Source organism: Chelonoidis abingdonii, chromosome 5 (genome assembly GCF_003597395.2).
Source record: "Chelonoidis abingdonii isolate Lonesome George chromosome 5, CheloAbing_2.0, whole genome shotgun sequence".
Lineage (NCBI taxonomy): Eukaryota > Metazoa > Chordata > Testudines > Testudinidae > Chelonoidis > Chelonoidis abingdonii.
The window spans coordinates 95,295,957-95,308,581 of NC_133773.1; the positions used below are offsets into that span (position 1 = coordinate 95,295,957).

Sequence of the window (12,625 nt, forward strand, 5' to 3'; positions counted from 1 at the left end):
CAGGCTGCAAAATGCCAGTGTTCTCACCCTAGCCATCCAAGGACTGAGTATGCTTTTCCCTCAGTTACTCCTTTTCAACAGGGCTACATCTGAACAAGTTGTAAATAATATAGAAAAAAGTAACTCCAATGGGTAAGAATGTATAAAACAAAATAGGTTTTGTTTTAGGAAGCTAAGATGGATGCATAGGATAACGGCATAATTGTTCTAAAGAATTTTATCACTTTGTCACCCATAGGTCTCATCACCCGCCTCCGACATCCAATTGGATCAATGGGAAGTTGTTTACCAGCAACGGCAGGATTTAGTTATGGTAAAGTAAGAAGTATTGTTTTGGTAGGGTTTTAGGTATCTTCCTAGGTTTTTATATCATGCTCATCATCTTGGTATCTGAGGTATGCTAAAGAAATTATCCCTGTAATAATTAATATATAAAAACACATGTCCATCAATAGGAATTGTCCATTTCGTATTCAGGATCCAAAACTCAGTGAAATACCTGACTGGGCATGTATCATTTTAGAAGAATCGTCTCATTCATATTACTAGCATTGCTTCTAAATTTCCTCACATTTTGTAAACAAAGACCTAAGACTCCATAGCCTTTTAAGGGCCATTGGATCCTATTTGAATGTATAGACAATTGATGTTAATGTTAATTGTGATCAAGACTGTTCTTGCCAACAGTGCAACTAGTAGAAATAGGAGTGGCATTTCACAGTGCATAAAAGAGCAATACAAATAATTCTGGTTTATATAGGATAGTAAATGAAGTCACCTCGCCGGTGTATACACATCCAGAATGCATGCCTCCAAAAGTGTATGCTGGGAATTAATATATTTAATACATTTCCTAGAACTACTACTTGTGGAAGGCAAAAATCATTGTGGATGTCACAATGGAGCCAGCTAATCAATATTATCACATCACTGTCTGGAGATGGACGAGAGTGATGGACAATACATACTGAAGTGTTCCCATGATGTTCTCAGATGTAGTGGATAATTAAATACCTGTCTTACCTTCAAGCCCCAACATTCCTGTGTTAGGTGATTATTCCATATCTCACATAATAGGGGTGGTGAAAATTTTCATAACAAATAACAGGTAATGGATGATATTGACAAACAATGATTATTTGTTCTGTGTAAATACTGCAAAGGATGGGGCATTTTTCCTGCACCATAAATAAGGGTTAGGGCAGCCGTCATGCACCGTGCTATTATAACATGTTGAGCTCACTTTCACAGAGAAGTGGCAGATAAACCCATCTGAGCTGACTTTCATGAAAGAAGTTGGGCGTGGCCAGTTTGGAATCGTTCAGCTGGGTAAATGGAGAGCACTTGTCAAAGTTGCCATTAAGGCAATCAATGAAGGTGCAATGTCTGAAGATGATTTCATTGAGGAAGCTAAAGTCATGATGTAAGTTCAATGGCTCTTTTGTGCCTGGTGGAAAGGGTTAAACTGAGATGTAACAAATATAGTCAAAGATGTTTTCGTAAGGTTTATTATTTGATGAGTATTATCGTTGTGCTTGACATTGTACAATGCACAGAAGACAGCACAAACCATGCTCCATGATGTCAAGTATCAGAGTGGTAGCCGTGTTAGACTGGATCTGTAAAAGCAGCAAAGAATCCTGTGGCACCTTATAAACTAACAGACGTTTTGGAGCATGAGCTTTCGTGGGTGAATACATGCATCTGATGAAGTGGGTATTCACCCACAAAAGCTCATGCTCCAAAACGTCTGTTAATCTATAAGGTGCCAAAGGATTCTTTGCTGCTTTTACGTGCTCCATGAGTTTACAATTAAAATTGTACTAACTTCATAGTACACACACATTGTACACTAGATGAAACACTGTATCTTTAGGTCACCTCCATTTTGAATTGAAGGCTGAGTAGGGAGAGTACACTGATAGCTGCTCCTTCTATCTAGTCAACTGCACAAAGCCAGGCATAATCTAGTTTGGGAAGACAAGGAATTGAAAGGTCCAATCTGGAGACAGTGCTTGATTATTATATTTAATTTCTCAGTGGACTATCACTGAAAGAATTCATACAGATGGGTGATTTAAGGAAGGATTTGAATTAAGAAATGGTAGTACAGTAACTCCTTACTTAACATTGTAGTTATGTTCCTGAAAAATGCGACTTTAAGTGAAACGATGTTAAGTGAATCCAATTTCCCCATAGGAATTAAAGTAAATCAGGGGGTTAGGTTCCAGGGAAATTTTTTTCACCAAAAGACTATATATATATATATACACACACACATACACACACACACACAAAGTATATGTTTAAACAAACAATTTAATACTGGTACACAGTGATAATGATTGTGAAGCTTGGTTGGGGTGGAGGAGTCAGGGTGGGATATTTCCCAGGGAATGCCTTACTGCTAAATGATGAACTAGCAATTGGCTGAGCCCTCAAGGGTTAACTCTCACACTTTACAAGGCAGCATGAATGGAGAGATGGGAGACAGCATCGCAGACAGAGACACACACTGTGTGAATGTGAGAGAGAGATGTGCATTTCCACTTTAAATACACTGACCCTACTCTTAAGTACACTGCCTTGTTAATTAGATCAGCTTGCTGAGACCGCAGCTGCTGCCAGCAAACTCTCTCCATCCTGAGCCCTGTGTGTCCCCCCTGCTCTATGGAAGTTGGGATAAGTGGGGTGCAGGAGCAGGGACGAGGAGGACACTCTGACATTAGCTCCCCTCTTCCTCCCCCCACAGCAAGCAGGAGTCTTGGGAAGCAGCTCCAAGGCAGAGGGCAGGAGCAGCACATGGCAGTGGGGAGAGGGACAGCTGAACTGCTGGCAATTGACAGCCTGCTGGGCAGCTGCTACACAGGGAACTTAGGGGCGCGGGGAGCTGCCGGGGCTGCCGGTCCACCCTGGTTCCAAGCCTCCACCAGCTAACTCCAACAGGCTGCTCTTCCTGCAAGCAGTGGACAAAGCAGGCGTCTGCCAAATGACATTAGAAGGGAGCGTTGTGCAACTTTAAACAATTATATTCCCTAATCGATCAGCAATGTAACAATGAAACATTGTTAACCGGGATGACTTTAAGTGAGGAGTTACTGTAGATGATATAACTGGTCCTGTGTCCATTGCAGTTTAATAGAATGTATCATCCTAATAATCAAAACTGCTTTAACTGTTTGTCAGTGGCAAGTGTCTAGTTACTGAAATGCACCTTGTTAACAGGAAATTATCCCACCCAAAGCTGGTACAGCTTTATGGAGTGTGCATACAGCATAAGCCTCTCTACATAGTGACTGAGTTCATGGAAAATGGCTGCCTGCTCAATAACCTTCGGCAAAGACGAGGGAGGCTTAACAAAGGAATGTTACTAAGCATGTGCCAGGATGTCTGCGAAGGGATGGAGTATCTAGAAAGAAATAGATTTATTCACCGTGATTTAGTAAGTACAGCAGGCCGTCTGTAATTTGCAGTGACAGTAACAAAATACAAGTCATTACATTTTATGGGCACTCATATATTTTGTAAGTGTTGTTTAACTACTGCAGGATCCAATGGACCAACAGTGTGTTATTTTGAGGAATATATCGGTATTGTTGTATTCTGACAGTGAAACATTTCTGATGCTCATTCATTTTTATTGCGGTTTGTGGATTTTGTAACATTATATTTCAGGTATTAACCCTTACAATGTGCATATGTGTGGGGTGTGCTTCATAAATTAATGTATTTAAACTGCTTGCTGGAAATGTTCTGAAGTTCTGTAGGCAATTGCTGCTGTTGAAAATTCACATGCTATTTACTGTATTACAATTCCCTTTAAACAAAAGATATTCATTAATGAAGAGTTAGAGAACACTTAGTGACTGAATGGAGTGAGAAAAAGTAACAGTGTTATCTAAGAGTGATGTCCAAATATTGTGTTGTCTTAACACCTCCTTATCATCAACTTGTGCTACAACACAGACATCTTAGGGCTGGTCTACACTACGGGGTAAAATCGATTTTAGATACGCAATTTCAGCTACGTGAATAACGTAGCTGAAGTCGAATATCTAAAATCGATTTACTCACCCGTCCTCACCGCGCGGGATCGATGTCCGCGGCTCGCCATGTCGATTCCGGAACTCCGTTGGGGTTGGTGGAGTTCCGGAATCGATATAAGTGCGCTCAGGGATCGATATATCCCGTCTAGATTAGACGCGATATATCGATCCCCGAGCAATCGATTTTAACGCGCCGATACGGCGCGTAGTCTAGATGTGGCTTTAGTGTAACATCGGAACATCCTGCCAAAACTATTTTGGCTCAGTTTTAGCTTTGCTTTAGTTTGCCTTTGTTTGATGTGAGAAATCTAGAGGAACATTTATGAATAAGAATGATGAGGAAGCAATATAATATATTTTATTGGACCGACTTCTGTTGGTGAAAAGAGACAAGATTTCAAGTATACAGAGCTCTTCTTCAGGTCTGGGAAAAGTACTCAAAGTATCACAGCTAAATACAAGATAGAACAGATTATTTAGCAAAAATGGTTTACACATATTGTAAGAGACCATACATAGTGAAGTGGCCCCTTAACACCTTTACAATCACAGGACAAAAATGTGGGATTAGTGGGTTACAGATTGTTGCAATAAACCATAAATCCAGTGTCTGTATTAAGACCATGATTTTTAATATCTAGCAAAGTTATGAATTTAAGGTCCCAGGCTCATCTTTTGAAGTGTTGTGCAGGTTTCCTTTGAGGATGAGGTCAAAAGAGGTCAGATATGGAGTGATCATTTTGTGAAAAATGTTCACCCACAGGTGATATGAAGTTTTTGTCTTTGAGCATTTTTCTGTGTGAATTTGTTTGAGAGTGTAGTGATTGTCTGGTTTCACCCACATAGTTGTTATTGGGGCATTTAGTACACTGGATGAGAGACACCACATGCTATGATAGGCATGTGTGGGATCCATGGATATTGAAAGGCGTGTTGTTGGGAGTATTCAGTACAAAATTTAGTCTCTCTGATATCCTGGGACCAACATGGCTACAATAACACTGCAAACTGTATGAGTAAAGTACTAGCGAGCTGTTGCAATTTTTCTCAGGATGCTTTAGTTAGCTTTCAGCTATGTTTTTCTTATTTTCCTGCAGGCTGCAAGGAACTGTTTAGTCAATGCCAAGAATATAGTTAAAATATCTGACTTTGGAATGACAAGGTATGCAACAATTATGTATAAAAACAGTATTGAATCTTAACTACACTGGAAATATTTTCAACTAGCAATAATGAGGCCTTGAATTAACCTCCTAGATTGCAAAACTGCCAGTACCAGTTATTTTGCATGTAGGTACTGCCAGTGGAATTGCCTCTCATCTCTTTGATTCTTGTACTTTGGTGCACACACTAAGGAGCACATTTTCTAAAAGTTACCCCTATTTGAGCATACATAGATCCCTGCATGTGCATTCTTTAAGCATTAATACTTTGCTCACAGGTATTATAATCTTTCAGCTGGTCATGCAGTTTAGTGTTGGAAAAGTGCATGCAATGGTGTTTGCGCACAAATTTATGCACACACAGAGGTTGGGTTGAGGGCCCTTTTAAAATATGGTTTTATCACAGTGTCTGATACTAAAAGCTTTTAGCTAAGACACTCTTAGCACAGCTCCTATGGGCTTGTCTAGAGGGACTCACCCTTCCAGTACACCTGGCAGGGCTGTTGCATGCACATCATAAAGGTTCCCATTCAAGCCTCATCTGCAAGGCTGTCCATGGGGTGGGGGGAAGGCGGGTAGAGAGAAGCAAAAGAGGCAGTTTGCTCTGGGCCCCACATTTGAGGGGGTCCCAAAACCAAGTGGCATTGCAACCTGGCCACACCTTTGTCATGATGGAGAGGTGGCCAGTCCAAAGCTAAGCGGAGCTGTGATGCCCTGTGCCAGGTTGCAATGACCAGAATGGGGAGCTGGGACAGAAGCCACTGCTGCAGGGTGAATGCGGGGGCAGGCTCGCTTTCCAACCCTGCTGCCTCAGGACCTCCCCTGAATGTTTTTGCATGTTTGTTTTTATGATTTGTGGGTATTCTTCTTAAACTCTTTAATCTCCAAGGTCATTTTTGGAAGGGTGGCAGGCCTGAGTTTCAGATTTTGCTCTGGGTCCCCCAAAACCCCATCTGCAAAGATATGCAGGACTCACATGCCTACAGCTAGCCATGAAACTAGGTAGAGGATTTCACTAACAAGTTGTTTATGTCATGGTCTCCTGCCACTCATTGTTAGGTACAACAAAGTCTATTTTAAAAGAGACAGAATAATTAATTTATTATTGACTTGCTTGCAAAGAGTCCAGGGACTACTTCTAGTACTGCATAATCAGGGGAATTTAATTACACCTCTCTTGGTGAATCTCATAGGCCAGGGGTGGCCAACCTGAGCCTGAGAAAGAGCCAGAATTTACCAATGTACATTGCCAAAGAGCCTCAGTAATAAGTCAGCAGCCCCCCATCAGCTCCCCTGCCCCCCGCTCCCAGCGTCTCCCAAGCACTGGCAGCACTCCCCACACCTCCTGACATAGATGCCAACTGCATGGGTGCTCCGGGGCTGGAACAGGTGCTCCATGCCCACCAGCAGCCAAGCTCCCCCCATTTCACCTCCTTTCCCCCCCGCCCGAGAGTGCCACGTCCCTGCCTCCCTCCCCGCCACCTAACAGCTGTTTGGCAGTGCTTAGGACTTTCCAGGACGGAGGGGGAGAAGCGGGGATGCAGTGCACTCAGGGGAGCAGGCAGAGAAGAGGCAGGGCAGGGACAGTGACTTTGGAGAAGGGGTGGAATGGGGGTGGGGCGAGGGCAATGCAAGGGTGGGAAGAGGCAGTGGAGAAGCAGGGCCAGGGGGTCTAGCACCCACTGAGCGGAGGGGAAGTCAGTGCCTATGCCTCCCGATCAGCTGTTTTGTGGTGTGGAGGCTCCAGGGGGAGGAGGAGGCAGGAGCGAGGTCACAGCAGGCTCAGGGGAGGGGGCGGGAAGGGGGAGGAGTGGGGGCAGGGCCTCTGGCAGGGCCAGGCGTTGAGCAGTGAGCACCTCCCAGCACACTGGAAAGTTGGCATCTGTAGCTCCAGCCCTGGAGTTGGTGCCTATACAAGAAGCTGCATATTAACTTCTGAAGAGCCGCATGTGGCTCCGGAGCCACAGATTGGCCACTCCTGTCATAGGTTGTGTTGGCATTTAATATAAATTATTAAATTTACACATTTAATATAAATATTTTTACTCACATGATTTATGTGTATATCATGTATGATATGATTTGGTATACATTATTTTCTAAGGGATTTTCACCATTTTATTTAAAGTCAATGACCAAAAAAGTGCTACTGTACTTCTCACTGATCTATCTGGGTATTTACATCATACTTATCTCTGTGGTATCTGAACGCTTAGTTAGCTGTGGCGGTAAACATACAGAATTCTGCTGACAGAAAAGTTAAGCACACATGGCTAACAGTGAATCTTGTTTAAATTAATCCAGAGTTCTGACAGCAGGAAATCACAGATTACAGATTATGAACTTGATTCTTCATTCATTTATGCAAGTATAAATCACATGTAACTCCATTAAAGACAATGGAGTTGTTATTATAAAACAGGTATAAAGTGTTAGGAGAATCATAGTATGTGCCTCACTGGTATAGCAGCTGGTATCAATGAGATCTGGGAAGTACATCTAAAAAAAATGTGCCAGAACATCTTTGTGAATACTGGTAAGGCATAATCTTTGTCTTTAATCCACTCTGGAATTCTTAGAAGTAACAGGTATTTCCATATGGACACAATATTTCTGGAAGTGTTTTTTATATATTAATATAACATCTAAGGATATGTCACCTAAAACATTTACCCAGTACTTTAGATTAAATATATTGTTACCTGGTTTCTTTAGATATGTTCTAGATGATGAATATATTAGCTCTTCGGGTGCCAAATTTCCAGTCAAATGGTCATCTCCTGAAGTTTTTCATTTCAACAAGTACAGCAGCAAGTCTGATGTCTGGTCATTTGGTGAGTGGGTCAGTTTAAACTAATTTGCAACACATCACCTTGCTCATAAAAACTGCGACATATAACTTTTATAGTAAATTATTTGTTGCACAGTTACTACTATCTTGAGTTTTAATGAGTCAGTTTCATGCTAACAATCTTGTCTAAATTGCAAGAGACTGTCCATTTTGAATAAAGCAGTGCTTCTTGGGGGGGATAGGGAAGCAGGAGGCCACAATCCAAAACTGAGAGGATGGAATAACTAGCCTCTTCCACAAGTTGGAAACTGAGGGCTCCCAACAGAAAAATTCCTAAGAAATTCCACAAGCTGAAATTTGCTGTGTTTCCACTCCTTTATACAGGATCCATGGTTCTACAGTTCCATTGTTAAGAGAAAACAATTGTCTACGAGACCACAATGCTTTATCTAAACCTCTTGTTACTTGAACTTAGCTTATGAGTGCAATGTGCATTCTTTACAGTCAGAAGTCCTCACTTATCAGAATCCACATTCATCTCATAAATTCATAGATTCCCAGGCTAGAAGGGGCCATTATGATCATCTCGTCTGAACTCCTGTATAACACAGGCCATAGATCTTTCCCGAAATAATTTGTAGATCTGATCTTTTAGAAAAACATCCAATCTTGATTTTAAAATTGTCAATGACAGATAATCCACCCTAACCCTTTGTAAATTGTTCCAATGATGAATTACTTTAACTTTTTAAAATGTATGCCTTATTTCCCATCTTTGTCTAGCTTCAACGTCCAGCCATTAGATCATATTATACCTTTCTCTGCTAGACTGAAGAGGCCATTATTAAATATTTGTTCCTCAGGTGGATCTTATAGACCAGGGGTCGGCAGCCTTTCAGAAGTGGTGTGCTGAGTCTTCATTTATTCACTCTAACTTAAGGTTTCGCATGCCCATAATACATTTTAACATTTTTAGAAGGTCTCTTTCTATAAGTCTATAACATATAAACAAACTATTATTGTATATAAAGTAAATAAGGTTTTTCAAATGTTTAAGAAGCTTCATTTAAAATTAAATTAAAATACAGAGCCCCCCAGACCAGTGGCTAGGACCTGAGCAGTGTGAATGCCACTGAAAATCCACTCGTGTGCCGCCTTTGGCACATGTGCCATAGGTTGCCTACCCCTCTTATAGACTGTAATCAAGTCACCTCTTAAACTTCTCTTCGTTAAACTAAATAGATTGAGCTTTTTGAGGCTATCACTATAAGTCATGCTTTTTAATCCTTTGGTCATTCTCATGCTGAACCATCTCTAATTTATCAACATGTCACTGGGACAGCTCCACAGCTGCTATAAATTGGTGCAGCTACACTGAAGTCAATGTAGCTATTCTCATTTACATCAGCTGAGGATTGATCTGGTCCTGTCTCTCAATGCAGCTCAGATGTACAGTTGTCTCCTGTATTATCCAGGACACACAGTCTCTAGTGTTCATGCATCTTAATATTATGGAATAGTTTTGTGAACATTTAATTTTCTGGATTATTCCTAGGAGTTTTAATGTGGGAAGTTTTTACAGAGGGCAAAATGCCTTTTGAAAATAAGTCAAATTCTGAAGTTGTCCATGAGATTTCCGAAGGTTACAGACTTTATCAACCATATCTGGCATCACTCACTGTGTACAAAGTCATGTACAGCTGCTGGCATGAGGTATGTTTCTCTTATTTTCCTGTTCTGTATATTGATATTCCATCACCAGGGTCCTCATTCTAAATATGGAGTTAAAGACAATCATTGAGAGCAGGGAAATTAAATACCTACTTTACATTTGTGATATCCTCAGAATCTTTGATGTGTTTTTCATATATCCTGGCTAAGATTAGAAGCTTCTGTTTCTTTTAACTATTAAAAACCAATAAATATAAATAATTCCTCACATCATCAATCACCAGTCAATCTGATCACCTGACCCTCTGTCTGAATCCCTCCATGATCTTTCCCTTCTCCATCCCCTTCTCCCTATTCCATATCATCAAGGCCTTATATAACTATTTCCCTGCTTATACGTTGAACCTGGGGCATGGTTCTCTGTTGTTCAGTGCCTTGTGCAGTCATTTATGTGAGTACAAAGCATGTACAAAGTGTGCATAGACAACTACCATTCTGATTTAGTAGTGTTTTACATGCACTTTGCACAGGTGTTAATAACCATACAAGGTGCAGGACAGCAAAGGTGCAGGGCAGCTCTACTTTCTTATTCCACCCCTTCCACACCCCTCTATTCTGCTAATGTTTCCTGACTTGATGCCATGTTTATCTGCTTCTCCCACAGTTGTCTGTCCCTTTTTTTAGACTTGCTTCTTTATGTGGAATTCCCTCCTAATACGGCCAACTAAGCTACTAACCTGTCGTAATTTGAATCCCTCTGTAAGACTCACTTTTCCCATGCTGCCGAGAGAAGTCTATAGTTTTAAATATATAAAATCTTTTTTAGATGTACTTTTAACTCTTCCATTTAAATAGGCACATGCCTAAAATGAATAACAGTGTGATCTTATTGCTGTAACTCTGTCCTTCCTTCCCACATCTCCTCTCTAATGTGTATCTAACAGCTTATAAAATATCTTCTCCAGGTGTTTGATAGCTACAGCACTTCTAAGTTAAAGCTACTATATTTTAAGGGATTTAAACAGAAAATGCATAGTTTGCTCTCTTCTGGGATGCCTCCTGGGATGCTAGCCACATGCCATCCTTACCTTCCCTATATCAGCCAATGGAGCATTCTGGCTGACTGTGCTGGGAAACATGCTCCATCCCTTGCAATGGTGTCGCTCTGAGTCTGGGAGCACAGTATTCCAGAGAGACCTGGTAGACACTGTGATTCTGAGGCACAGTGCTTCTCAGAGCCCTTGTTAGAGTGGTGTGGCTATACACAACCCCCAGTGCAGGGCTGAAATGAATATCACCTAAACAGACCTTAGGGTTGATCTACACTAGCGCATAAGTCGCTGTAACTTAAGTCGCTCAGGGGTGTGAAAAATACACCCCCCTGAGTGATGTAAGTTACATCGACCTAAGTGCTGTCCACATCGGTGCTATGTCAGTGGGAGATGCTCTCCCACCAACATAGCTTCCACCTCTCATGGTGCAGTTGTGCTGATGTAGCGCTTGAGTGTAGACTTGCCCTTAGATTTACATTTAAAAGGTGTCTATGCTCATGATGCTGTTGTTCAGAAAGCACCCAATCAGCTAACACACTTACATGACAAAGCCAGGATTTTCCTTAAATGGCAAACATACAACTTTTCTTTCTGCACATGTACATGTGTAACAGTGTTCTGGGTAGTCTGCTTATAAAAGTCTATTCTTATGTCAGATCAGCCTGTACTATAGAGTTGTCCTCTGCTTTGTTTTTCAGAAACCTGATGGTCGCCCTGCTTTTGCTGAGTTACTTCAGACCCTCACAGATATAGCTGAGACTGGATAATCAGACTTTCTATAAATATGTATTCTCATTGCAGAGATAGCATGAAGCCCCTCATGTGGTAATTCTCAGTCTTTTACAGTCCTAGTTAGTTATATCCATCCACAGCACTGTAAATATTGAGGAATCTGTGCAGTTTAGTTGGTTTTTATTTTCAGGTTTCATCACATTTTTAGTGTTTTGGGGGAAATGGATAGTTCAGGGGATCAGTGATGGGCTCTTAACCTTTTTGCCGCAAGGTTGCTAGTTCAAATCAAGACCAGGTTCATGATGATCAAGTCTATGCTGGAGAGGAATAAGCAAGGTTCCTTCTAGTACATGGCACATAGGTCTAAACTGCACAACAAACCCTTCTGCTTTATATGGCAGATTTACACTAAATTCTGCAACAATGCCATTGATTAAGAAATCATTTGATAATTGGTCTGGCTCATAGATTGGGGAATAGGGACAGGTGGCAGCAAAAGAGACTTAAGCACCCATTATGGATTTCTATATGGGTATTAGAAAGACCAGGTGAGTGAGGTAATATATTTTATTGGACCAACTTCTGCCGGTGAAAGAGACAAGCTTTTGAGCTGCAGAGAGCTCTTCCTCAGGTACTGTATAGGTCGTCAAACACATTTGAACACAGGACCTTAGGCACTGCAACACAGACTTCTGTCATTTGAGCTAAAAGAGCAACTTAAGATAGTAGAAATAGTAAGCTTTTGTCATCCAGCAGACCAGTCATTAAAGGGAGATGCAACCTCATTTGCCTGTGTGGTATACATTCTCTTAGAGGACGGGTGGGAAGGCACGCAGGAAGACGCAGGTATCCTAGTGGCTCTTAAATCCCATCTGAATGGAATGCCACTCTGTAACAAGTTAGGAGCTGCATAGCTGGTGAAGGTGCCTGCCTGTATTCCTTAGGAGCATGAGAAAACAACCATCATCTCCTGCTTTCTCCAAGGCAGCATTTCCCATGCCACCCTTCTGCCTCTTGCTGCTGCGTACTTAACTAACACCCTCCTTCACTCAGCTATACTGAAGCCCCTCATGTGGTGTGCCAGTGGACAAGCTGAAGAGAGAGAAAATGGCAGGAAATTGGAACCTTTTTGTATTTGTGTGGCATATGTAGTTTTTTGCAAAATCATGG

The 12,625-nt window shown here is 41.4% G+C and overlaps 1 protein-coding gene across 1 annotated transcript in view; it reads left to right on the forward strand.

Annotated features, from left to right (window-relative positions):
• Positions 1-12,423, forward strand: part of TXK (TXK tyrosine kinase) — a 37,798-nt gene extending 25,375 nt beyond the window's left edge. The window contains exons 9-15 of the mRNA XM_032768909.2: positions 239-313; positions 1,252-1,423; positions 3,226-3,442; positions 5,144-5,208; positions 7,925-8,043; positions 9,556-9,713; positions 11,422-12,423. Coding sequence (XP_032624800.1) covers positions 239-313; positions 1,252-1,423; positions 3,226-3,442; positions 5,144-5,208; positions 7,925-8,043; positions 9,556-9,713; positions 11,422-11,490 — 875 coding nt within the window. The 3' untranslated portion in view covers positions 11,491-12,423. The remainder of the gene's footprint in view (positions 1-238; positions 314-1,251; positions 1,424-3,225; positions 3,443-5,143; positions 5,209-7,924; positions 8,044-9,555; positions 9,714-11,421) is intronic.
• Positions 12,424-12,625: the final 202 nt, after the last annotated feature.